We start from the raw sequence: 24,272 nt of genomic DNA, 5'->3' as shown, positions 1-24,272 counted from the left end.
AGAATATTTTATTGTGTGAATGTATGGTTGAAAATGAGCATGTAAAAAAAATAGTTTTCAAATTATGGTTGTCAAATAGGGGCTTAATTAAATCATAGGAACTCTAATAAATAAACCCTAATTATTTTTCCTAAAATAAGGATCCCGACATGGAAAGTATGCATATAATAATCTAATACGACTTTCATCAATATTACATTAATTTAAAACAACTTATTCCCCCAAAATGAATACAATCTTAAGATATTTGAGTTTCATGGCCCAGACGTGTCAAAAGTTGATTCCAAATAAGTAAAATATATTTAAAGAAAAAGCGGAAGCTTTCAAAAAAGGACTTTTTCTATATTTCATTTTTGCTGTTTGAGAAGCACTGACACGCTTTCAACGTTAGTGTATCGGTGTCCGATATGTGTCGGACACTGGTACGTCTTTGACACGTGTCGGAAGTCCCTTGCAATGTGTTGGAGATGAAGAAGAAATGAACTCGGCGGCTAAAAATAGTAAGCAAAAATGGAGGCTGTCGTGCTCATGAAGAATAAATGCAGAGATGGCTGGAAAAAGTGCAGAAACGGCCCAGAGGAAGAAGAAAGAAATACAGAAGCACTTGTAGAGATGGTGAGGAAGAAGAAGAAATGTAGAAGAGGAAATGAAGAGGCACGTGTTTGGACTTTGGGCAATACACCATGTTATTGAAATCCACTATTCAAGTCAAATGTGTTGGGGCCAAAACATTAAATAGTCTGCAAAATTTACTTTTTCTAAAACTTTTTGATAAGCTTTCTTTTCAATTTTACCTTGAGCATTTATTTTTTACCATTTTACCCTAATAAAAAATATAACTTACAAAGCATGTCAAATCCTCAATCCCCTTTCTTTGTAATGGTAGTACACGAAAATTACAAAAATTTAATACTTAAAACTATTAAATTAAAAAAATAATATTTTAATCAACATGTCGATTACGTATCTTGTCAGACCTTTTTCAAAAAATCACATGTCGGCATGTCCGACACTCGTGTCCATGTCGGTGCTTCTTAGCCGTTCTAGCTATCAAAACAAGCATTCAGTTACTGCGATTGTTTGTATAACAAGTAACTTAGCAGCACTTGCAGGCTTGTAGCTTCTATTCAATTCTGTATAATGGAATTCACAACCTTTTGTGTTTGCATGCCATTCAACTTAATTACCTGATGACAATATGTGGCTCCACTCTTCTTTAATTATATCACTTAAACCGTCTGTTTAGATTCCTAAAATTTATGACCTCCCGAGATCGATAATTTAATGATTATAATGTTAAATGTGTGCATTTCAACTTTATGGTCCTTTGTCATGTGGTTACTATGAGTTTTTGGATGTAGATAGCGTATGATTTGCACTTCTAACTTGTATCTAGGTATATTGCAACTTCAAATTGCTTTCTAAACATTTGTGTTGTTCTCAAGTATGAATTATAGTTTTCAAGAACTGTGAAATGATGAGATTCTGTATGTATTTCCTATGACTCAAGCTATGTTTTTGAATGAGAATGAAAAATATAACTGTTATGGGCCCCACATAAGAAATAAAAATTTAAATTTGGTGACTTGATGTGATGGATAACGGTCATATTTTTTTATTTTAATGAGAAAATAATGGGAAACAAACGGGGGCTTAATTCAGTTTTCGAAATATACTTCGGGTTGTTGGTGAGGGTGATGGGTGCTTGTAGTCTCTTGGAGGAAGTAAGTAGGTTTACCTCTGTTACCTGACTTTTGATTGAGTCTGTCTGACATCACCGCAGCTGGAGCAAAGTGCTACACTCTTCAGACCCAAATTAATAGTTGCTGGTGCAAGTGCTTATGCTCGCCTATATGATTATGCACGGATTCGCAAGGTAAACTTGACTACTTATGCTGCAGTCTTATTATAGACTCTAGGTTGTGTTTCATATCTTTTGTCACATTCTAGAATGTTTGGATATTATGTAATCACTTTTTTTATAATGGATTCTACAGGTCTGTGACAAGCAAAAAGCAGTCATGTTGGCTGACATGGCACATATTAGTGGATTGGTTGCTGCTGGTGTCATTCCATCACCATTTGAGTATGCAGATATAGTTACAACAACCACCCACAAATCACTTCGTGGGCCACGTGGAGCAATGATCTTCTTCAGGAAGGGAGTAAAAGGGATCAATAAACAAGGACAAGAAGTGAGATTCAGATAAAACTGTATTCTGTTGTTTCTACATTGTTGCATCTTCTACAAGTGTCCCTATTCCAATCCTTGCATACGCCCGCCCTTTCCCAAAACACTTGCAGAGCACACACGTTGGGGAATGAATGTACATCATGCAATTAGAGGAATAAGAAGTTTCAGATCAGTTAATTACTAAGCATATGTTTGATAAACATGTTTATAAACACTTGTCAAAAGTCCAACCACCATTATCCATATATGTCGTGGAATCCACAATTACTACCTACTTATCCACCACTCCTTTCTATATGTTTATAAACACTTGCCAAACATATGCTAAATCATTATGTTCTATCCTGGGAAAAAAATTAATTTGCTTGTAACAGGTGATTTATGACTATGAAGACAAAATTAATCAGGCTGTATTTCCCGGACTTCAAGGTGGACCCCACAATCACACTATAACTGCCTTAGCAGTTGCACTGAAACAGGTTACATTTTCTAAGCTGTTTATTATAAAAGGGATTATTGTTGTAATTTTTACTGATGTCTTTCCAAAAATCTTATGAATGTAGGCTATGACTCCAGAATACAAGGCATATCAAGAGCAAGTTCTCAGTAATTGCTCAAAGTTCGCAGATGTATTTTGTTTCGGTCTCTTATGAATTTTCATTTCCTGAATTCATCCATGTTCCCAACTTTTGATTGTATTAAGAATTTAAACTAGCTTCTGATGTTATGTCATATTAACATTCATTTGTGATATCGTCATGTTTCGCAGACTTTGCTCGAGAAAGGCTATGAACTTGTATCTGGTGGAACTGATAACCATCTTGTCTTGGTAAATTTGAGAAACAAGGTACACCAAACATTTTTTATTGTCTTGTGGTGACTGCTTTCCTTCTTTCTTGGTTTCTGACCAATCACTCAAAATAAGAAAAATTGTTCACTTTCAAACTCCTTTTATACCTCTTTTTTCTTTTCTGACAACTGTACATCTTGAATTCACTTTTTGCACTACATTGAAGTATCGAAAAGTTTGATGAATTTTGCATGTTGCATCTGATATTGATTATTTTCTTTTGTTTTCCCGCCACGTGAGAGCTTCAGCAAAAAAGGTTCCTTATTATTATATGCATTTCACCTTAACATTTTGGTAAAATGATTATCAAGATCATGTTTAGCTTAGCTAAAAAGAAAGTCATACTTACTTTAGGTATATTTTGTTTTGAAACACGTTTTGTTATGGTACTTTTTCCATTCAAGTAAAAAAAGTTTCTTATTTTGATATTAAGGTCACTTACTTTCAAAGTGAGTACTTATTTTAAACGTTGACAGGCAAAAGATTATCTAACTTGGAAATAATTTCGCACTTGCAATTGACCACTTTATCCTCTCTGCAGGGTATTGATGGCTCCAGAGTTGAAAAAGTTTTGGAGGCGGTGCACATTGCTGCCAATAAAAATACTGTTCCTGGGGATGTATCTGCCATGGTGCCTGGAGGCATTCGTATGGGTAAGCCCCTTCCTCAATATATATCTTGTACACTTGAGTTTTTATTACTTGATTATCTTTTTTCCCTGGTAATTTAGGAACTCCGGCTCTGACATCAAGGGGATTCGTTGAACAAGATTTCGTTAAAGTTGCTGAGTTCTTTGATGCAGCTGTGACAGTGGCCCTGAAGATCAAGGCTAATACAAATGGTTTTTAATTCTGTTTCCTCTATTCTTCCAGAATTAGATTGTGGTCCATCTTCTAATTTGCACCAGAAATTTCAACGTCATCTAGTTTATACTTGTGCACTCTTTGATCAAAATATTCAGGAACAAAGTTGAAGGACTTTGTGGCGACAATGAAGACAGAAGCTTATCATCCTGATCTATCAAAGTTGCGCTATGAAATTGAGGAGTATGCAAAGCAATTTCCTACTGTTGGTTTTGAGAAAGAAACTATGAAGTTCAAGGACTGAACCAGGCCTGATATTCAGAGGAGGTAAATTGCATTGAATAGTAATAGGTTTTGTGCTTCTTTTATTTTGTCATTGACTGTGCTAGATTTTAAATGTCAATTGGCAATAGACCTTTTTTTTCTTTCCAAAAAATAGTGGGCTGTGGTGTGCCCTTTATGTAATGCCTTATGCCTTCTTAAATTACCTTATCCTTTTTTTTTTCTTTTTTTTTCTCCCAGGAAGATTGAAAAGGAGATAACACTGGCATCTTCTAACTCACAAGAATAATAGAAAATAATTTGTTGCTCTGGTTATAAAATGTCCGTTTTATCATGTCAAAGTAACAAACATGAGTTCTATATTTTCAAAAGTCGAGAAGAATCTGAAATGTTAGAATTACATAAAACAGTGATTAAGATTGTTAATGCTTATAAGGTGGTTAGTATAGATTATTTGGCTCGTAAGGTTGACTTGACTTGTATCGATGTGCTGAAAAGACATGAGATTTAGTCTCTATTTGTTTTTGAGTAATACCATTTCCCCCATAAATTTAGTTTACTTGAGCGTTCTAAAAGTCAAATATGAGTTCAGAATCAATTTATTTTTGGCCATTCTGGGCACTGAACTACGGAAGGATATAGGCATGTTAAGTCCATTATGAACAACTAGTAACACACACCTTTCGTTTCTAACAGATTCGATGCATGAAAGGCATTTTGATACTTGCAGTGGCAAGGAAGGTTTGACAGCTTAGATTTGATTGTTGAAGTTCTCGAGGGCGAGAATCTAATGGCTCTATGTCTTGGCATTATTATGTATAAATCAATCTCTCATCTAACTTGATGGTAATAAAGGTTTTCTTTTCTCATCAGTTATGAGGTTTCGGGCTTTTTCTTTGTGCTGAGTACCAATTATCTGTTTTTAAGGACGTCTCCATGTACGGTATGGGATTTTTTTCTGAAAGCTGTAAATCTTACATATAAATTCTAAGAATGTGTCTGGGTCCTAGAATATGCCTTCTATCTAATCAAATATTTGAGCCTGCCCCTTGGAAAGGAAAGTCAAGGCTATAGACTGCCCAAGCAAAGCAAGATCGTGCTAAACGATAGCTTCCCTGTGACCTATGGAGTTTGGCCCAATCCTTTGGTCTTTGCAGCTTCTTTCCTTTCGCTTGAGGGGTGAAATCCGTAGTCTCTAGTGACTTCCCATCACACTTATCAACCTCTTAATCTCTACTCTTTTTTTCCTTTTTTTTTTTCCCGCTAAAATCTCATTTCATAAACTCTTAACTCACCAGGGATAATGCATCAATATATATATATATATATAATTCGTTTGCCAATTCGTTTGACAATTAGATACTAATTCTCTTTGTAATAAAATCTTTGCAAAAAAATTCTTTTGGCAAATGTGACTTGGGGAGCAAGACTTTTTCTTTGAAAGTAGCCTTTGTAATAAATTTTTTGCAAGAAATTTCTTTGTAGCAAATGGTGTTTGTCAAAGAAAATGAAAACACCTTGAAAATGACGAGTAAGAAAATTTTCTACGTAAATTTACCAATTTCGGTTTAAATGACAACTAAAATATTTTCTACATGGATACAACTAAAATCTTGTATGACAGTGACAACTAAGAAAAATTTCTTCAAGGAAAAAGACAACTAAAATATTTTTTACATAGATACCAATTTTGTAGATAAACTATCTCCAAATTCTTTGTAATAAAGTCTTTGAACAAAGTCTTCGTGATAAATTCATTTCAAGAAAAAATCTATGAAATATTAAAGATTCAAGAAAAAGTCTTTCAAATATTAAAGATTTTTCAAAAATTTAAACACGTTTCAAATATACCAACTTCAAGAAAAAGTCTACTAGCAATTAATTTCGAAGATAAGGTCTTTTTTAAAAGATTTTTAATACGTTTGAAATTTTATACCAATTTATCTTATCTTTGCTACTAAAGTTTAATTGCTAAAAATGTCTAACTAGTTCTGCTGAAATTTCTTTTATTATTTTCTCTTATAATTTTTGTTCGTTGTTGTCTTTCTTTACAATTTTCAGAATCTTCTATTAAGAAACTCCAACACTGAGAGATAGAGAGCTTAATGATTTGCTTCTTGATCTGTAAAGAAGAGTCACCTCTATTTCTATTTAGAGCGGATAAAATATGACTTTCTACAACAATTAATCTTCCTATTTCTCTGTTCTCTAAACAAGTATTAACATATTCGTTAAAACTTTCTAATAAACAAGTAAGTAAGACAGTGTAATCTAAAGGCATAAAATATTAGAACTTTAAAACATTAGATCTTTGAGTATTTTACCGTTCAGTAAATTAATTTCTTCAGACCTTTAATTTTTTTTTAACTCACTTTTAGCATTTTTCTTGACCTTTTAAAGAAGTCTTAAGACTGTAGTAAAAAATATTTTCATCATGTTTAAAAAGGCTTTAACAAATTCCCACAATTGGGGACACAAATTAGCCAACTTAACTTAGAGGATTACTTTATCTTTTTGGCCATGGAATCCAAAATAAAGAGGCTAAGAGTGTTAAATATATATTTTTGAAACTGAAATAAAATATTATTTGTGAATAAATTAATTATTTACTTGGTGTTTCCCCATTTTTAGGCCTTACCCGAAAAATAACTAAAGTAAACGAAAATTATAAACAAGAGAAAATATGAAAAGAAGTTACTTTAATTACGAAGTCTTTGAATTTACAAGGATGTCTTAATTTACAAAGATGGTGTAGAGATTTTTTAGTACAAGTGTAATAGTGTGCTTTGTGCTTTCTTCGGTGTGTGTTTCTTTAGAGAGAGGTGTGGGTATTTGTAGATGCTGGTACATCACGTCTATCTTATTGGTGTTGTAAGTGTGCTATCAATAATTGAAGAATACTGTGCAAACTTTACAGGTGTGCGATCTAAAAACAAATAATGTACAATTCTCCATGTAAGTAATTAAAGAATAAATTATTTGAAAACATGCTTATGACAACTTTTGTTTTCACGCCTGACTTTTCTTAAAATATGGGAATCAACTTTGCACATGTTTAAAATATATTCAAAAACTTTATTTTTACGCCTCTTCTTTTTGACTTCCTTGTATTGTTAATTAATTCTTTGTCTTTCTATCTCGTCCTTTTCAATTATTTATCCGTCCATCATTTCTGCTATGGCTTCTTCTAGTTCTGGATTCATCTCATTATCATTGCCATCAGATATGTATGCTTCATCTTTTGTTTCTGATAGAATTTCTGTAAATTTTCCATTAGTCTCTTAAATTGTCCATCAGATATAAATTCTTTTGTTCAACATTTGATACTAGAATTTTTTCTGCTTTAGTTCTCATGGGAAGGTGGTCTTGGCAGAAAATAACTCCGTTGTTTCATTGTGCTGCTAATTTGAAATCATTATTTTGAACTTCTATCATGGCTGCGATTTATGATATCCTTCTTTCATCATCAATTTGTCTAATTTTGATTTTAATATTCGTTCTCGAAGAGGGTCTAAATCTTTTGGTTCCTTTGTAAATTGAAATAAGATGATAAACTGGAATTACAATGTCATTGTTTATATGATGGAGTATGGAAATGAATTGAATCATTAAGGGATAGTCTTTTAGCTGATCAATAATATGTTTAAGTTTCAATGGAAAAAATCGAAAAGATCTGTTTAATATGTATATAGTATCTATCATTCCAAACTGTAAAGCTGGGTAAAAAAGGTCTTCTTCTTCAAAGATTATATAATCAAAGGAAATCGTTGGATAATTGTGTCTAAGAAAAGCTGAATTTTGGGCTGCATCGTATTTGGGACTATGTCTAATGAAATATTTGTTTTCATTATGATAGTAACTTAAAATTTGAGCAAAATCCATAATTTCCTGTACAACGAAATTCTTTATAGAACTTCGAGCAATACTGGCGCAATCACCAATTTTCTGTTCTAATTCGTATAAAGTCTTTTCTTATCTTGCAGCTGTAGAATCTGTTAGTTCAATAAGTCTTTCTATTTTATCAGAATAATTTCCATTTGTAGAGGCGATGTCTTTAGAAATGGATTTTTCAAGTGCATCTCTAGAACTAAGTCTGTCTAAACTATTATGCAATTTAAGAATTTCATTTTGATATTTACTAATAGTTTGTTGGGATGAGGAAATATGATTTTCAAGGAATTGTAGTTTTTCTTCTAAAGAATGCTCTTTAAGATTTAAATTTCTAACAACTTTGGTCATAGTTTCACAACTATCACAAAGTTGTATTGATGAAGATGATGATGAAGCTTGAGAGGGGGATTTGCGTGGTCTGTCTAATTCTTTTGGATATATGAAAATGAAATCATATTATTTCTCTTCAAAAATTTAAAGCTTCTTCAAGCATATAAAATCCTTTGAAAAGAGGGTCGGAAAATCTTTCTACTTGTTGTAGTATTTCTGGCCAATAATTATATATACCAGACTTTCTACCTTTAATTACTACAAACTAAAATTTTTTCTTTCTACTTGATTATGAATCTGTCTAAAATGGTTTGCTAGGACATTAATGCTGTTTAATTTTTGTTTAGAGTCACGCGTCATCCAGAGATTATCCAGTAGACAACGCTCCCTTTCTGGTAGTCTTTATAAATTATTTTATCTGAATCGAAGATTAGATCCTTGAGGGGCTACTCTCAGAGTGACATTACCAAAATTCATCATCCTTTAATCCATCTGCACCATGAAGATAAGCATCTATAAAATTAATATAAAACATATTGACGGAAAAAATAATATTTTAGCAGATATATATATATATATATATGTGTGTGTGTGTGTGTGTGTGTGTTATAAAAAGTGAAGAAAAGAGAAGAGGATTGAGATAAGTCAATATATTTGTGTGTATTTTATTAAGAACCAAAATCTTATATTTATAGGGTAGAATCAAGGATATAAATTTATTAATTTTTAGGGCTGTGGGGATACAATTGTCATTAACTTGTAAACCCTAATAAACTTACTTTTTACAACACTCCCCCTTAAATGACACATTACAAAATATTTGTCTCGTTCAAACCTTATTTGATAAAAACTCAATGGGAAAAAAATCAAAACGGATAAAAAAAAGAGTACAATTATTTTAGAGTACTAAAAATAAATGATGTCTCATTAAAACCCTGTTACAAAAATTTAGTTGGATAAATCCTAAGAGAAGGAAAAAAAAAGTACAGCTACTCCCCCTGATATTGATCACTGAAGATTTTTTAGTCGACGCATTTTAATCTCGTAAACTAATTTCTTGAATGTAGATGTTGATAGTGGTTTTGTGAATAAATCGGCAATATTGTCACTTGAGCGAATTTGTTGGATATTAATGTCGTCATCCTTTTGAAATTCATGTGTATGAAAGAATTTTGGAGAAATGTGTTTCGTCCTGTCACTTTTGATTAGCATCATCTGAGTTGTGCAATACAAGTTGCATTGTCTTTATACAAAATTGTTAGACTATCTTTTGTTAAAGTTAAGTCGCATGATGCTTGGATATGATGAATCATGTTTCTCAACCAAATACATTCTCGGCTTGCTTCATGAATTGTAATAATTTCAAAATGAGTTGAGGATGTAGCTGTCAAGGATTGCTTTTCACAGATTTCTATGATATAGCTATTCTTCCACGTATAAACGCATAACCTGTCTATGATTTAGCTTTGCATGGATCTGATAGATAACCTGCATTTACATATTCCACTAAAGCAGATCCCGACTTTTGAGGATAAAATAATTTCAAATCAACAGTACCCTTTAGGTGAAAAATATGTGTAACACCATTCCAATATCTTTCAATTGGTGTAGAGCTATATCTTGTAAGAAAATTTACAGAAAACTATGTCAGGTCGAGTGCAATTTGCAAAACAAGTTAGCGCTCCAATTGCACCAAAATATGATACTTCAGGACGAAGAACATTTTCCATATTCAAGTGGACAAAATGGATCAAGTGATCAAACAACCATAGATGATGCTAATCGATGTGTATTGTTCATATAAAAACAATTTAAAACTTTTCGGTAAATGTAAATTTATGAACAAATAATCCTTCTGAAAAATGTTTAATCTACAACTCGAGATAAAATTTGATTTTTTTTTCCAAATCCTTCATTTCAAATTCATTTTTTTAAATAATCTGCAGTTTTGTTGAACATTTCAAGAGTTCTAATTAAATTTAAATTATCAAATAAATTGCACAATTGCAAATCCATTATTTGTTTTCTTTATGAAAATATATGGATAGACGTCGTCATTTTTATAACTCTCCTTCAACAAATATTCACTAAGACAATTATACCACATGCGTTCAAATTGTTTTAATCCATATAATGGTCTTTACAACTTAATTGAGAACATGGTTCTTGGGCATATGTCATTTAAGTTATGCTTCAAGCATATTAAATCTTTCAGAGATAACATTAATAGTCATGCCCTATAGTTGATTATCACTATTTCAAATTTCATGTATCATCAAGATAACATGATATAGACTCATGATTTCATCCACGACGATTTTTGCAAAATTCACTATGTTGAAAGTTGTGCATTATACATTACGACGTCATTTTTCTCATTTCCTTTTCATATAAGTATATACATTTAGATTTTAGGACTACAAGTCCAAAAACTTCTAGTAAATTCAATTTAGGATTGCGTCCCTTTTATTTGGTCAGACATTACTTCGATCGATATATTTTGATGTATTTATTACAATTTCTTGCTATTCATAATATGATATAGAATATCATGTGTAAAAATATTGTTGACAACTTTTTCTTTTTTAGTTCGATTCTATTTCTTTTCCTATAGTGAAATAACTTGTTTAGATATCTGAATTTTCAACAAATCAAGTATCTGAACCTCTTCTGGGGTTTTATAATTTTTTATGTCTAGATACTTACCAAAAGGATATGTCTCCTTAATGAAATCATCTTTGCTAATTGCTCCATTTTCTTTTGAAGATTTTTGTATTAGAATCGAACATCATCAAACTTCAACTATGCGATAAATATCTCAAATATAATGATAACAAATTGTCCTCACAGGATATCAATTCTTATTGGAGCATTTTAAAGCTAGTGTATGAGATATTATTGATCTCTTTGATCAGTAAATGAATTCAAATAAATTATTTTTCCAATGTTATAAAATATCGTCAATTTGAGATAATAGTTCAAACTATATACTTAGTTTCAGCATTCTTTATTTTTCATCTCAGTGCATTGTGGTGTTCAATTTTTACATATAATGCACTACCAAAATAAATAGATGAAAAATTAGGTTCTAACCATAAGCCAATTATAATATGGAGAACTATAATGTTGGCATGATGCGTAATAGAATTCCCTAAAGAAAAATGAGAAGTATTTTGTTCTCAATTAAATTAATTGGAAGTGTTTTAACAAAAAAACAGTGTAAAATCATTTATCAACATCCCAACTAACACTTATTAAAATGTTCAAATTTATGCCCACCAACATTAATAAGACACCATCTTGATTATAAAATCTGAAAATTATGCTCATAATTTAAATTTTGGATAGTAATTTCACAAAATTCAAGTTGCGAAGACTATACACTCATCTAGTATATGTATCAAATCTATTAGATACAAATAATGTTTAGATGATCAACGTGGTGGGTGACGAGCCCCATATATCACCCTAATTAATTTTCAGAAATATAGAAAATTCAATCCCTATTTTAGCCAGTAATGTATAATGATTAATTGTCGATAAAAAGAACAAATGCATATGAAAATTCATTGGATTAAAAAATCTTCTGGTTCCTCATTGAATATACATTTTGAATTTTTTAATTGTGCGTCATTATTGATCCAGTCATGATCCAATTGGTTATGCCAAATAATTGAACTTCTGATTCAATACAATGTTTCAAATTTAAATATCGATTTAATCAAATAAAAGACGGTTAATTTTCAAAAACATGATTAACTATGATATATCATATATAAATCAAAGTTCAAATGACATAAATTGTATATTTTCCTTCAGGGATAAACATGTAATTTTTGTGTTTCTTCAGTAACATAATAAAGTATAATTCTTCGAGATGTATTCTATTTCGAGAGCAAGCTATATCTTATTATTGTTTTTTCAACATCAATATGTCAATATTTTTTTGAAATATTTAAAATTATAATTTAAGCTCTTTAAGAGTAATCAAATATTATTACAATAAATTATACAAGAATTTACTATTCAAGAGTAAAAATGTAATTTATGTAAGATTGTATATAATTATGCTCTTCGAGAGCAAATAAAATCTAACTAGAATATTAATGAAAATTATAATGTGCAATTTCATGATCACATTATATTTTACTATTGATTTTTCAAGAACAATAAATCAATATTCTTATAAAATATGAAGAATTTTAGTGTCATGCTCTTTAGAAGCAATAACATATTATCGTTTACAGTAATAAACACAATTTAAGGATTTACTCTTCAGGAGTAAAAATGTAATATAATATTAGATCTTATATCATTATGCTCTTCGAGAGCAATAAATCTAACCAGAACATTAATATCTAAATACGTATGTAGAAGAATGGACACATAAATAAATAGAGTAATTTGATTTATGATTTTACATAAAAGCGATCAATATTCTTTAGGAATATTGAAATTATAACATCATGTTCTTTTGGAGCAATTAATATTCTTTTTTAAAATATTAATAATGTGGTATTTCTTCAGGAACATCAACAAATTTATTTATTTTTTATGTTAAATTGTGCTTTATTTAGGAACACAATGAGATATATAATCTTCAAGAGTATATATACAATGTTCCTCTGGAATATTGACATTAACGATTCATTCAACCTTGAGCTAAATAATAAATTTGTGCTCTACATGAGTAGTAATGTCTATAATATTTCTATAACGTGAGTCATGTTTCTTCGAGAACATCAACACCATATTCGTTAAAAATAAATATAATTTAAATTGTGCTTCTTCAGGAGCATTGGGTCAATATTCTTCTGTAATAGTGAAATTGTAATATCACGCTCTTCATAAGCAAGTAATATTCTACTACAATATTAATAATGTTGTACTATTTCAGGAGCAACAACGAACTATTAATAATAGATAGATGTACAATTAATATTTTTTTGAATGATTATTATAATGTTGTACTACTTTTGGAGTAACAATATGATAAATTATTAATTTAAAGTTTATTGAAGAATATCTAAAAATATTTAATTACTATATAGGTATGATATGAATTTATATAGAAAAATTAATTACCAAACATGCATTAGGAAAAAGAATCTCAAATTGGCTAAATCTTTTATTAGCTAAATATTTTACAAATATGTAAAAAATACTAAACTTGCACATGAATTCCACATATAAAAAAATCTAAGGTAGATCTAACATGTTGCAGATTAAAAAAAAGGAATTAATACTTGAATAATATGTGACAAAATTGATTGTATATGATTCGAAAAGACATGAATTAATGTGTACAAATTACACATACAAACATGAATTAAAATTAATATGCATACTAACGAAAAATAGAGATGAAAAAAAAACTTCGTTATGATGCATATATACATTAAAAGAATTCACATGCCACCAAATTAATTTTGGTACATGTGACAGATGATTGTATTTATAAAAATTATTACTTTCTAACTAATTCATTTTGCTTTTGAGAGAATCGTACTGATAAAATATTATAAAAAGTGAAGAAAAGAAAAGAGAATATAGACAAGTCAGTAGAATTGTATGCATTTTATTAGAAACCAAAACCTCATATTTATAGGGTAGAATTATGGATACAAAAGTAATTATTTTTAGGACTGTAGGGATATAATTGTCATTCACTTGTAATAAATTTACCTTTTACAACAATACACACACACACAATTTTTTCAAAAATACGATTTAGATTTAAATATAAATAAAAGCAATTCACAAACTAAGGTCTCGTTTTACATTATTTTTGCTTTTACTTCCTATAGAACATCTTTTGGAGGAAGTAATTTTAATTTTGTTTGGAAACTAATTTTTAAAAAAGCATTCTGCTTTTAGAAGAAGTTACATTAAATTAACTTTTTCTAAAAGTTTTTTTTTTTTTTAATTGCCAGGAGCACTTTCAAAAAATGAATCAAACAGGTACAAAAATAACTTTTGATCTCAAAAACTCATTTGGACCAAGGGAACCAAATCCCTTCATGGATTTTGTGGCCTAGATGGGTATGGCCTGTAGCCAGCGCACACACTTTTAAGTAGTCTAGTAAATGAATGAAAGACGATAGCTCAATTTCATCCAACCACATGAGATAACCCGCAAACAAACTTTCCATCAACCTCTCGACATTTATCGATTGATTTCATGGCCTCCTTGCCTTCAGTTGTAGTTGGAAACACTGTCAAGCTCGATCGACAATTCAAAAAACTCACCCCATCTTCTCTTTCATTACAACATGTAAGCTTAATCTTCATTTATCTCGTTTTATTTGTTTCTAGAAAGGTTTCGTATTGGCTACAGATGATTTCTTTTGCAATCATGCTCTGAACATTTTTTATGTGTAGAGAAATTTTAACCCCAAAGAGTCGGATAAATCAGCTTTGGACCCTTTTAATTTGGACTTCAGGAAGGCACTTACATTGATACAAGAAGGTAATACTAAGGTTGAATCATCTTTTTACGTTCCGATTTTACAGGAATGTATAGAAAAAAATTCCGTTTCAGATGTTCAAGCCCTACATGCTCATGTCATAAAGAGGGGTTCATATCAAGATTTGTTCCTCATGACATTTCTCGTTAATGTATATGCAAAATGTGGGACCATGGAAAGTGCTCAAAAGGTTTTCGATAATTTGCCTTCAAGAAATGTGGTTACATGGACATCTTTGATGTCGGGTTATGTTTACAATTCGCACCCGCACCTTGCTATTAGTGTTTTCAAGGAGATGTTGGAAATTGGGGGGTACCCCACAAATTTTACTTTAGGAATTATATTGAATGCTTGCTCTTCTCTGTGTGATATTGAATTGGGGAAGCACATTCATGCATATATTATAAAGTATGGAATTGAATATGATGCCAGTATTGGAAATGCACTTTGCAGCTTCTATTCCAAATGTGGTAGTTTGGATATGGCGTTTAAGGCATTTTCCAGGATTGGGGAAAAGAATGTAATTTCATGGACTGCCATTATATCTGCGTGTGGGGATAATGGGGATTCTGCTATGGGATTGGATATGTTTGTTCAGATGCTTTCAGAGGGCGTGGAGCCAAATGAGTTCACCGTGACTAGTGTATTGAGTTTGTGTTGCATAATACAGGCTTTGGGTTTCGGTACTCAGGTTCACTCGTTGAGCATAAAACTTGGATATGGATCCCAAATACCCGTGACGAATTCTATTATGTATTTGTACTTGAAAAATGGCTGCATCAATGAGGCAAAGAAACTGTTTGATGGAATGAACACCATCAGCTTAGTTACATGGAATGCTATGATTGCTGGTCATTCTCAAATGATGGATCTTGGGCAGGATGGCATTTCCACTCACTTCAGTGGAATTGAGGCCCTCAATATTTTCCAGCGAATGAAAAGATCAGGAGTGAAACCTGATTTGTATACTTTCTCAAGCATATTAACTGTATGTAGTAACTTAGTTGCTCTGGAACAAGGTGAACAATTTCATGCTCAGACAATAAAAACTGGCTTTTTGTCTGATGTGGTTGTGGGAACTGCCCTAGTTAACATGTATAATAAATGTGGAAGCATTGTTAGAGCGAGTAGAGCTTTTGTCGAAATGTCTGCAAGAACATTAATTTCATGGACTTCCATGATCACGGCATTTGCACAGCATGGACTCTGTCAACAGGCGTTACAGCTTTTTGAAGATATGAGACTCGTAGGAGTTAGACCAAACAAGATCACCTTTGTCGGTGTTCTCTCAGCTTGTAGTCAAGCAGGAATTGTTGATGAGGCATTAGCCTATTTTGAATTGATGAAAAATGAATACAAAATTAATCCTGTGATGGACCATTATGCATGCTTGATTGATATGTTTGTGAGGTTGGGTCAGATAGAACAAGCTTTTGAATTTATCAAGAAGATGGATTTTATGCCCAGTGAGTTTATATGGTCAATCTTAATCGCAGGCTGTAGAAGTCACGGAAAATTAGAGTTGGGGTTCTATGCTGCCGAACAACTGCTTGATCTGAAACCCAAAGATCCCGAGACTTATTTCTTGCTATTAAATATGTATTTTTCAGCAAGCAGATGGAAGGATGTCTCAAGGGTGAGAAAATTGATGAAAGATGAAAAGATTGGAAAACTGAAGGATTGGAGCTGGATAAGCATTCGAAACAAGGTCTTTTCGTTTAACCCTGACTACCAGCTAAGTCAGGAAGGAGAGTTAAAGAAACTATTGGAGGATTTACAAGAGAGAGCACGTATTCTTGGATATCAGTTGCAAGCAAATTTGGAGGTGATAGATGATGAAGAGGAAACAACTTCATTGCCTGCTCATCACAGTGAAAAGTTGGCAGTAGCATATGGATTACTTAACACATCAAATGGGCGACAGATTCGGGTTGTTAAGAGTATTAGCATGTGTAGAGACTGCCATAATTTTATTAAATTCATCTCAGTATTAACTTCAAGAACTATAATAGTTAGAGATAGTAAAAGACTGCATAAATTTTTCAATGGAAATTGTTCGTGTGGGGATTTTGGCAGTCTACTTTGACACCATCACCTTGTTCAATGAGCCTTTGCTAATTTTGATGCAGTGTGCCTTTCGTGACCAATTGATTGTGTAATTTTATCTGAAGTTATCCTTCTTCTTTGTTCTTTAACTGGTTTTTATCGAAATTCCCTAATAATTTTCAGTACATTAGATGCCCATTAGTTTGAAGAGTGTGCAATCATGTTGAAAACTCTTTTTTAATGTTGTTTGATTTCAAATTCTTGACTGCACATGTTTCTGAGAGTTTGAACATTTAGGGCATGTTTTATGCATTGAACTCGACGTAATTTGAGAAGACCACGAAACGTGATAAAATTTGTCAATAGTTGTGTCCAATCTTCTTATAGATTCGAGATTACAACTGGGTATTCAATTTTATAACATTTTGTGTAGACTTAGGGTTGGACAAAACTCCTAAATCGAACCCGAACAGAACTAAGCGGTTCTTCTTAAGTTAAATACCCAAACGGGTATCTGAACCGAAAACCAACGGGTTGGGTTCGATTCTCGGTTCTAAACCAAGAATCGAATAAGAACCGAATCTCTCTAATTTTTTTAATTGATTTATTTTAAATGTGCCAAATTATTTTATTTATCTAAATAAATTTGCTAATTAGTTAATTTAGTTCAAACCTAAAAATATGATTTTCCTATTTGTAATTTTCAAAGCCAAATTAATGAAATTGATCAAAGTTTTATCCAAATCTGTTACTTTACCGTAGCGTCGTTCCTACCGTTCTATCATTCTAGGGAAATCGAATTGAAGTTCAACAATATCTCTCTTAATTATTTTGAGCTTTTTATCTTCCTCTTTCTGTGATTTTAACAATAAAATATATAAAAAACTCAGCAAAGAAATAGCAAAAAACACATAAAATTGGATTACGTTATTTTGTAAGAGCTAAAATTGAACATATCATTAGTTGAATTAATATCACTCTGTAAATATTAAAAAAAATTAATTATAATACGGAGTCTCGAAACCGAATCCAACCGAACCTGAACGGTTCCATAATTAAATTTCGACTCAATGGTTCTACTTACTAGAATATCCAAAAATTTCAGGTCCAGTTCGATTCTCGTTAGAACAGAACAGAATCGAACCATATCCAGCCCTACGTAATTTGAAATGGCAAAAGTCGTTGGCTCTTAAGACGAGAATGATAGAATTGAATTTGCTATTATATTAACATTTTATTGTTTATGTGAACTTTATTAATAATAGATTTTTATTGTGTTACAAAAAATAAAATATATGTCCCTATTTGGTGAAAATTAAAATCAATTTTTAGTAAATTTTGATAAAAGATGTGAAATGTATTGATGAAAAGCTGTGAGAATCATAAAATATGTGATTAAAATTAATCGTTGATTTTAATTTAAATTAAAATTTGTTTAATTTGTACCAAACAGGGGGGCTATATGTATTTTATCTAGGTGCTCGATTATTGCATATAAATATGTTTGTTTATAACTGAGTTCAGAAAAGGTCAAAAAGAGTATTGGGATGCATTTTAAATGTCTTTTCTCTGTACTTAGGTAATATCTTACTTTATTATATTTAAATTAAGCGTTTTGTACACAGCAGTAGGCAACAATATACAATACTTCAAACATGTTACTAATTTACATTTGGAAAGAATGTGTCTTAGTAGTTTCTGCAAACTTCAATTCAATAATTTATGTTGGGAAGATGTAAAGGCTGCAAAAAAGAGGATTTAGTGCGTGGGAACCAATTTAACTTCGATTCACTTCATCCAATTTTCTTTAGATGTTATTTGTCTTAATCATCCTAGTGATGAACTTGAAAATGCGAATACTTTTAGTCTAGAGAGCGATTTGGATATATAATAATTGTCCAGGAAGAACCATATTTGTTCCACTTATCGACTAAACTAGATGTTAAACCTTTCATGAGGAAGAACCATATTTGCTCCACTTATCGACTAAACTAGATGTTAGACCTTTCATGAGATATAGCCATGCTATAATAGCATGGTTTATTGTAATCTTAATCAGTGCAATGAAAATCGAGCACGATGCATCTCCAAGAGATAGATCTTATCATGTTATTTTGTATTTTCTTGGTTAGAAAATTATTATTATAACTTGTATAATATTGTAAAATTATGCACATGATAAAATCTATTAGTTATATTCGAGCCTGGCTATCAATGTATTCTTTTCTTAATTATTATTTTCCGTACGAAGAAATTTTCCATATTATTATTTTGAAACTAGATGGACAATAATCCATTTCTACTTGCTTGACTTTTGTATTGGTAATATTTTATTTATTTGATAAATATAACTTGAAATCCATATCTAATATAACGTTATTTATTGATCCTCTATCTCTCGTCTCCCGCCAAGTATTTTGGAGTCCACTGCCATAGCAATGTCCAACAAGTTTCTCAGTTGAAAGTTGCCTTTCTTGACTATTAAATAGTTATATAACTATCTAATAGTCCCATAACGGGCATTCAAAGATTTTTTCACGTTAGTTTCCAATTTTCACTTAAAATTTCAATTTTTATAATCTTCTTGTAGTTATTTACTTGGATTAAAAATTATCATTTAATACTGAATATGGGGTCGTTATTTTGCAGGGTAATTTTGTCCGCGAATAAGGAAGATTGCAATTTTTAGGCTGAATTTTTATCGCATATCAGTTGAAGAAATGACAATCAAGCAGCTGAAACTAGTGAGGTTAGTTCAAATTGCCCGCTTACAGATATTAGATAGGCCTTGATGATAACTCTTTTTTAAATTCAAATTCTACTGGGCACAAGAATTCTTTTATGTGCACTTACGTTTTTTCTTGATTGGAAGTTCAATAAGTTCATGGTTGTTTTGGAAAAAAATCGAGTCTATTTATGGTGTTGAGGCAGAGGAAGGAGGGATGTGGGATTGAACATGGTTCAATATATAAGTTTAACAATACACATAGACACGATTGGATTGTATCAGACTATACTTTTAAAAAACTTATTTTTCTTATTTAATACTGTCTAAGATAGTCGAGATTTTAGTTTAGCTCCTAAAGTGCTTCTATTTCATGTGATATTGTACCTTTTGTGAACAGTGGAGCTTGTCGTTTTATTTCACAAGAGGGGAATAAAGTGGTGTATGATATATGCTACTACTTTTATGTGCTTTTGTTCATGTTTGAGGAGTCTAATTCCGAGACATCTTTTAGCCTTGATCAACAATAGAATAGTTGGCAATTTCCAGAATGTTAGAAACGGATTTTTCAAGGATAAAATGCTTAAGAAAATCCACAGATCCCACCTAAAGCTTAAGACCTTTTTCTATTGCTTTTGGTGGGGGTCTGCGGAATTTATGGTTTGTAGTTCTCTTCATGTTCCGTAATTTATACCTATTCTCATACGTTGCTCATTTCAATTCTTTGGGCCAAAACCTCAAAACAAGCACTTACGTTTGGGAGATTCTTTTTGCCATTTCCATCTCCATCATTGGTAACATGAAGGTGAGTACTTGATTCCCATTAAATTTTGTACATATAGCTGAATGGCATATTTAATACAGTACAATGGACAAAATGAAAAACTTATTTTCTAGTCTTTATACTGTCTTATGAAGCAGGTCATAAGCTTATATTTGATTTCAGCTTTTATATCCCCCAAGGTGTGTCTTAAGGCCTAACATATTTTTCTTACAGATATTGTGAGATGAAATGGCTAAGGTTGCTTTTATTTTCTGTTAGAGACATGTTTGAAGTCCCACCGTATGCTTCCTGATAATTTGTGACAATATGAGCAATACAAGTGGCAAGAAACCAGGGGAGTCAAAGAAGATTCCTTAATTCGTGACCAGCTAACATCTTTGTTGGAGTTTACATACAAGAGTAAGTGCACCTCAACAACTATTCTTAGATATGTGTGGCCTCCCAATTTAGGCTTCTTCACATCAAGAATATTTAGCACACTTTTAGGCAAGTTCTGAAATAAAACTTACTATTCAAATTTTTTTTTTTTGGTAAAATGACTATAGCTTTCCATCCATAAAATGTAGGATTAAGCTGTAATCCCAAAATAGAAATGCTCACACATAATCACAAAAACTTATCGTGATTCTCCCTTGATGTGAGAGCTATGTCCATTTACTGCTACTTTAATGAAGGAGAAGAATTATGAGGTTAATCCCATCTCTCATAAAGGTATCTTAATACAACTATATGAATGCCCAATAAAGAAACTATGTCGATATTCTATCGAAAGGATATTTGAACATTATAATTAGGCTCCTCTTAATCAATCAAAATATCCCGCTAGAACTGTCCTCTTTCTCCCGCACTTCTCGAATGTAATATTTCAGTGAAGTATGTGAATAAAATAAGCATGACCCAGGTGTGTACATAATTGCTTCAGGTTCTACTCCCAGCAGTGGAGGACATGGGAAGCCTGCTTTATCCAATTAGCATGACATCGACATTGCAGGAGGAAGATTGAGAAATCTGTGCAAGTGGCAAAAGTTAAAATTCACAAGGCCTTGGCAAAAAGAGGGCAGGAGCTCACCTAGCCTCGGTGCCACCATTAATGCATCAAATTTTCTGCCAATTTGCTTAGTTCCTTGTGCAATAACTATATACATAATGCTAAATTATCACCCCGAGTACGTAGTGCAAAATTACCTCCTCTAGTGCTTCAGAAGCCGGCCGAGCCTAATTTTAGTGCAAAAGACCATTCATAGGAAGCATATTCTTGTAGATGACATTGCAGCACAATGGTACCCTGTTGGAACACCTGATGACATATACGGTAATAGTGTTACCATGTACGTATTTTCTCCAATCTCGAGCTTTCTTTTTATACATAGGTACGTTTTATTTCAATACACTATTGCCACTGTGGATATACACGGATTGAGATTTGGCTTGATTTTATAAGAAATTTACCAGTATGTATGTATATGTGTTTATTTACTTGCTCTCTATTTTTTTCATTTACTGCTTTAGTGCTATACATAAAAACCATGTCACTGAAATTCTTTCTTATTGATTGTATCGTCTTTTGCATTCGCATCAGTTGTTAGGATTTTTTGTGAAGTAAAAATGTTATATAGGAAAAATTATCCGTGTGGGAAACATGTCACTAGTAGCAACAGAGATCTTCCATAGTAGTGTCTTTTTTTCAAGAAATAATTATCTATAATTTGGTTAATAAAATGGCTTAGCATATAAACCTTCCAGTTTCTCCTTATTAATTATGGTCAATTTTACAACTCGAAGTTATTCTACAACGAACAACAGTGAAAATATCCACAACAGTAATTATTTCATAAACTAAAACTTGATAACTATGAAATAATATTTGAATACAGGACTCAATACTAAAAACAAGTCTAAACCCATCTAGTTAAAAAATTTCCTGCTATAATCAGTACTAGACCATGCCCAAAATAGTAAAATTTCGAGCCTATCTCTCATGCATATTATCTTCTATTCCTCGGAGACGATACGTGAGCAAAAACCGCTGCTACTGGCTCTTGCACCACCACTACTACTACGGCCACTGCCATCAAGGTTGCTGCTGCTTGCATCATCACCATGTGAGACCTTTTTTGTCGCTTTCTTGATGTAGCCAAATGAAATTGAGAATTTTGGCGATATCCCCACAGTTGAATCTAGTCACCTTCTTCCAAATTATTTGCTTTCACCAATTTACTCCAATCTTTTTTAAGCACAGCCATTTTTTAAGTACCCCACCTCATATGCAACGTATAGTATTTACCTTCCGGATCAATTGTTACAATCTTGACTTTGCCTTGGTTAACTTCTACTAATTGTCGCTATGCTGGTGTTAAGAATTCCATTAGTTTTTTGAGAAAGAAGAATTCGGTTTTGATCAGACTTGGTATCAGAATCTGTGAGCTGTTTTTGGTATAAAAAGATTGGCACGGTTCCTCCATTCAACCATAATTCTTGATATATTTCAGGAAGAAGCGGTTCAGGAAAAGGCTCTGCTCATCTTGTACGATATTGCTCTTCAGCTCTCTTTTTTCTGGGGCATTCTTTTGCTTGAACAAGGAACCATAGCGAGAGGTTGTGGCATAAATGGTGGTTGTTGATCAAGAAGAAGAAGATATTCAAAGAGGCTAAGTGAAACGATCTTCTTCTTCTTCTTCTTCTTCTTCATCGGAAACACTTTAGGGAGAGGAAGATCAAGATCTTCACCATCAAACAGATCGAAAGAAACTCTCTTCTTCATTGTAGACAAGAATAGAATTTCTATACGTATCTATTTCTTGCTTGCAGTAAATTCTTTGTGTAGAACTGAATAGGGGTATGTTCATTCTTATATAGATGTTTATGGTAATCTCATTCCAACTCAATAAAGGAAACCCAGAGAACCCCTGAAACTCGTTATGGTAACATTTGTTGATCAAGAAAAGGAAATATATTTCATGTTTACCATATTAGTCTTTCCGAGTTCAAGTTTGTAACAGTAAAAAATGGAGAACTAATTAATGCTAACTAGACAATCAGAGTATTACGCAATGCAAAAATACCTCCTAATTCCTACGCCACCCCGCCTGATTGTTCCTTTTTTTCTTTTTCTTTTTTATTTTATTTTATTTTTTAAAGTCCATCCTGATTTTATTATCCAGTTAATTTGTAACTTTAAAATATTTCTTTGGAGAAAACTTAATGGTTATTTTATAGTAAATTTATATAAAAAGAATAAAAAATAATTTGTTCTTATATTTTTGATGTGTTTATGTGATTTTGATCGAACGAAAAATGTACATAGTTTTGAACAAATAGTAAATTGATTTAAGAGTTCGAATTATCGCTTTCAACAGAACTATCTATCTTTCTAAATATGATTTTATTGTTTTCAGCGAAATGTGAACTGTACTACACGTACAAAGGGAACATGCGCATTTGGCTTAACCAATTAAAGGGAAACAACTGCCCCCTTTCATTTTTCTCTATTTTTCTGATTTGTAAACCTTCTCTCTATGAGCTAATCAAGTTTTATTTATAAAAGGAGAAGAATTTCAAAAGTTGTACTTCAAAATTAGTCAAAAGAATCACAAAAACTCAAAAATACAAAAAAATACAAAAAAAGAAAAAAAGAAAAAGAAACAGACTAGCCAGATCGTAGTTCATTACGATAAACAACAGCTTGAGTTGGATTGCGATTGACCTCAATTAATTTTATTTATTTTTTCATCATCTATCGGATTCATTCATGTTGGTTCATAATTTGCTCTCTTTGTGCGACATTGGTCCCTTCTTTAATGCATGAAAAAATTATTTTTTCCTTACTGCTAATAGTTTTTCTCCTTTACTCTTTAGATGTCGTAACTAATTATGCTTGTTACTTCCAAAAAAAAAAAAAAT

At 31.8% G+C, this 24,272-nt stretch overlaps 2 protein-coding genes and 1 long non-coding RNA gene across 6 annotated transcripts in view; all 3 read left to right on the top strand.

The window, feature by feature from the left end:
* The window catches only part of LOC111393690 (serine hydroxymethyltransferase 2, mitochondrial-like), a 25,745-nt gene extending 20,607 nt beyond the window's left edge, over positions 1 to 5,138 (top strand). The window contains exons 4-12 of the mRNA XM_023019354.1: positions 1,784 to 1,876; positions 1,998 to 2,195; positions 2,569 to 2,673; positions 2,758 to 2,823; positions 2,964 to 3,041; positions 3,586 to 3,697; positions 3,775 to 3,885; positions 4,006 to 4,174; positions 4,826 to 5,138. Coding sequence (XP_022875122.1) covers positions 1,784 to 1,876; positions 1,998 to 2,195; positions 2,569 to 2,673; positions 2,758 to 2,823; positions 2,964 to 3,041; positions 3,586 to 3,697; positions 3,775 to 3,885; positions 4,006 to 4,151 — 909 coding nt within the window. The 3' untranslated portion in view covers positions 4,152 to 4,174; positions 4,826 to 5,138. The remainder of the gene's footprint in view (positions 1 to 1,783; positions 1,877 to 1,997; positions 2,196 to 2,568; positions 2,674 to 2,757; positions 2,824 to 2,963; positions 3,042 to 3,585; positions 3,698 to 3,774; positions 3,886 to 4,005; positions 4,175 to 4,825) is intronic.
* Positions 5,139 to 14,381: 9,243 nt separating this feature from the next.
* On the top strand, positions 14,382 to 16,983 carry LOC111393689 (pentatricopeptide repeat-containing protein At3g24000, mitochondrial-like). Its single transcript, XM_023019353.1, has 2 exons — positions 14,382 to 14,624; positions 14,732 to 16,983. The coding sequence occupies exons 1-2, from the start codon at positions 14,532 to 14,534 to the stop codon at positions 16,901 to 16,903; spliced, it is 2,265 nt and encodes a 754-aa protein (XP_022875121.1). The 5' UTR covers positions 14,382 to 14,531; the 3' UTR covers positions 16,904 to 16,983.
* A 2,281-nt stretch (positions 16,984 to 19,264) lies between these two features.
* LOC111393688 lies at positions 19,265 to 23,311 on the top strand. 4 transcript variants are annotated; one of them, XR_002702473.1, is made up of 4 exons: positions 19,265 to 19,402; positions 19,513 to 19,612; positions 20,631 to 20,771; positions 21,295 to 23,311. It is a non-coding gene; the product is annotated as an uncharacterized LOC111393688 (long non-coding RNA). The 4 variants fall into 4 exon arrangements; XR_002702472.1 differs by lacking the exons at positions 19,265 to 19,402; positions 19,513 to 19,612 and adding exons at positions 19,624 to 20,393; positions 20,510 to 20,551 and having other exon boundaries at positions 20,633 to 20,771; XR_002702471.1 differs by lacking the exons at positions 19,265 to 19,402; positions 19,513 to 19,612 and adding an exon at positions 19,624 to 20,393 and having other exon boundaries at positions 20,586 to 20,771.
* The last annotated feature ends 961 nt before the right edge of the window (positions 23,312 to 24,272 follow it).

Source organism: Olea europaea, chromosome 4 (genome assembly GCF_002742605.1).
Source record: "Olea europaea var. sylvestris chromosome 4, O_europaea_v1, whole genome shotgun sequence".
Taxonomy (NCBI): Eukaryota; Viridiplantae; Streptophyta; class Magnoliopsida; order Lamiales; family Oleaceae; genus Olea; species Olea europaea.
Note: the sequence above shows the minus strand (reverse complement) of the source record. Positions and strands in the feature narration are given on the sequence as shown.

Excerpts from the sequence above, each read along its gene's own strand:
- LOC111393689 (XM_023019353.1), top strand. The coding sequence starts at position 14,532 with ATGGCCTCCTTGCCTTCAGTTGTAGTTGGAAACACTGTCAAGCTCGAT. Across the intron at positions 14,625-14,731 it reads CTTCTCTTTCATTACAACAT|AGAAATTTTAACCCCAAAGA; the intron begins GTAAGCTTAATC and ends TTTTATGTGTAG.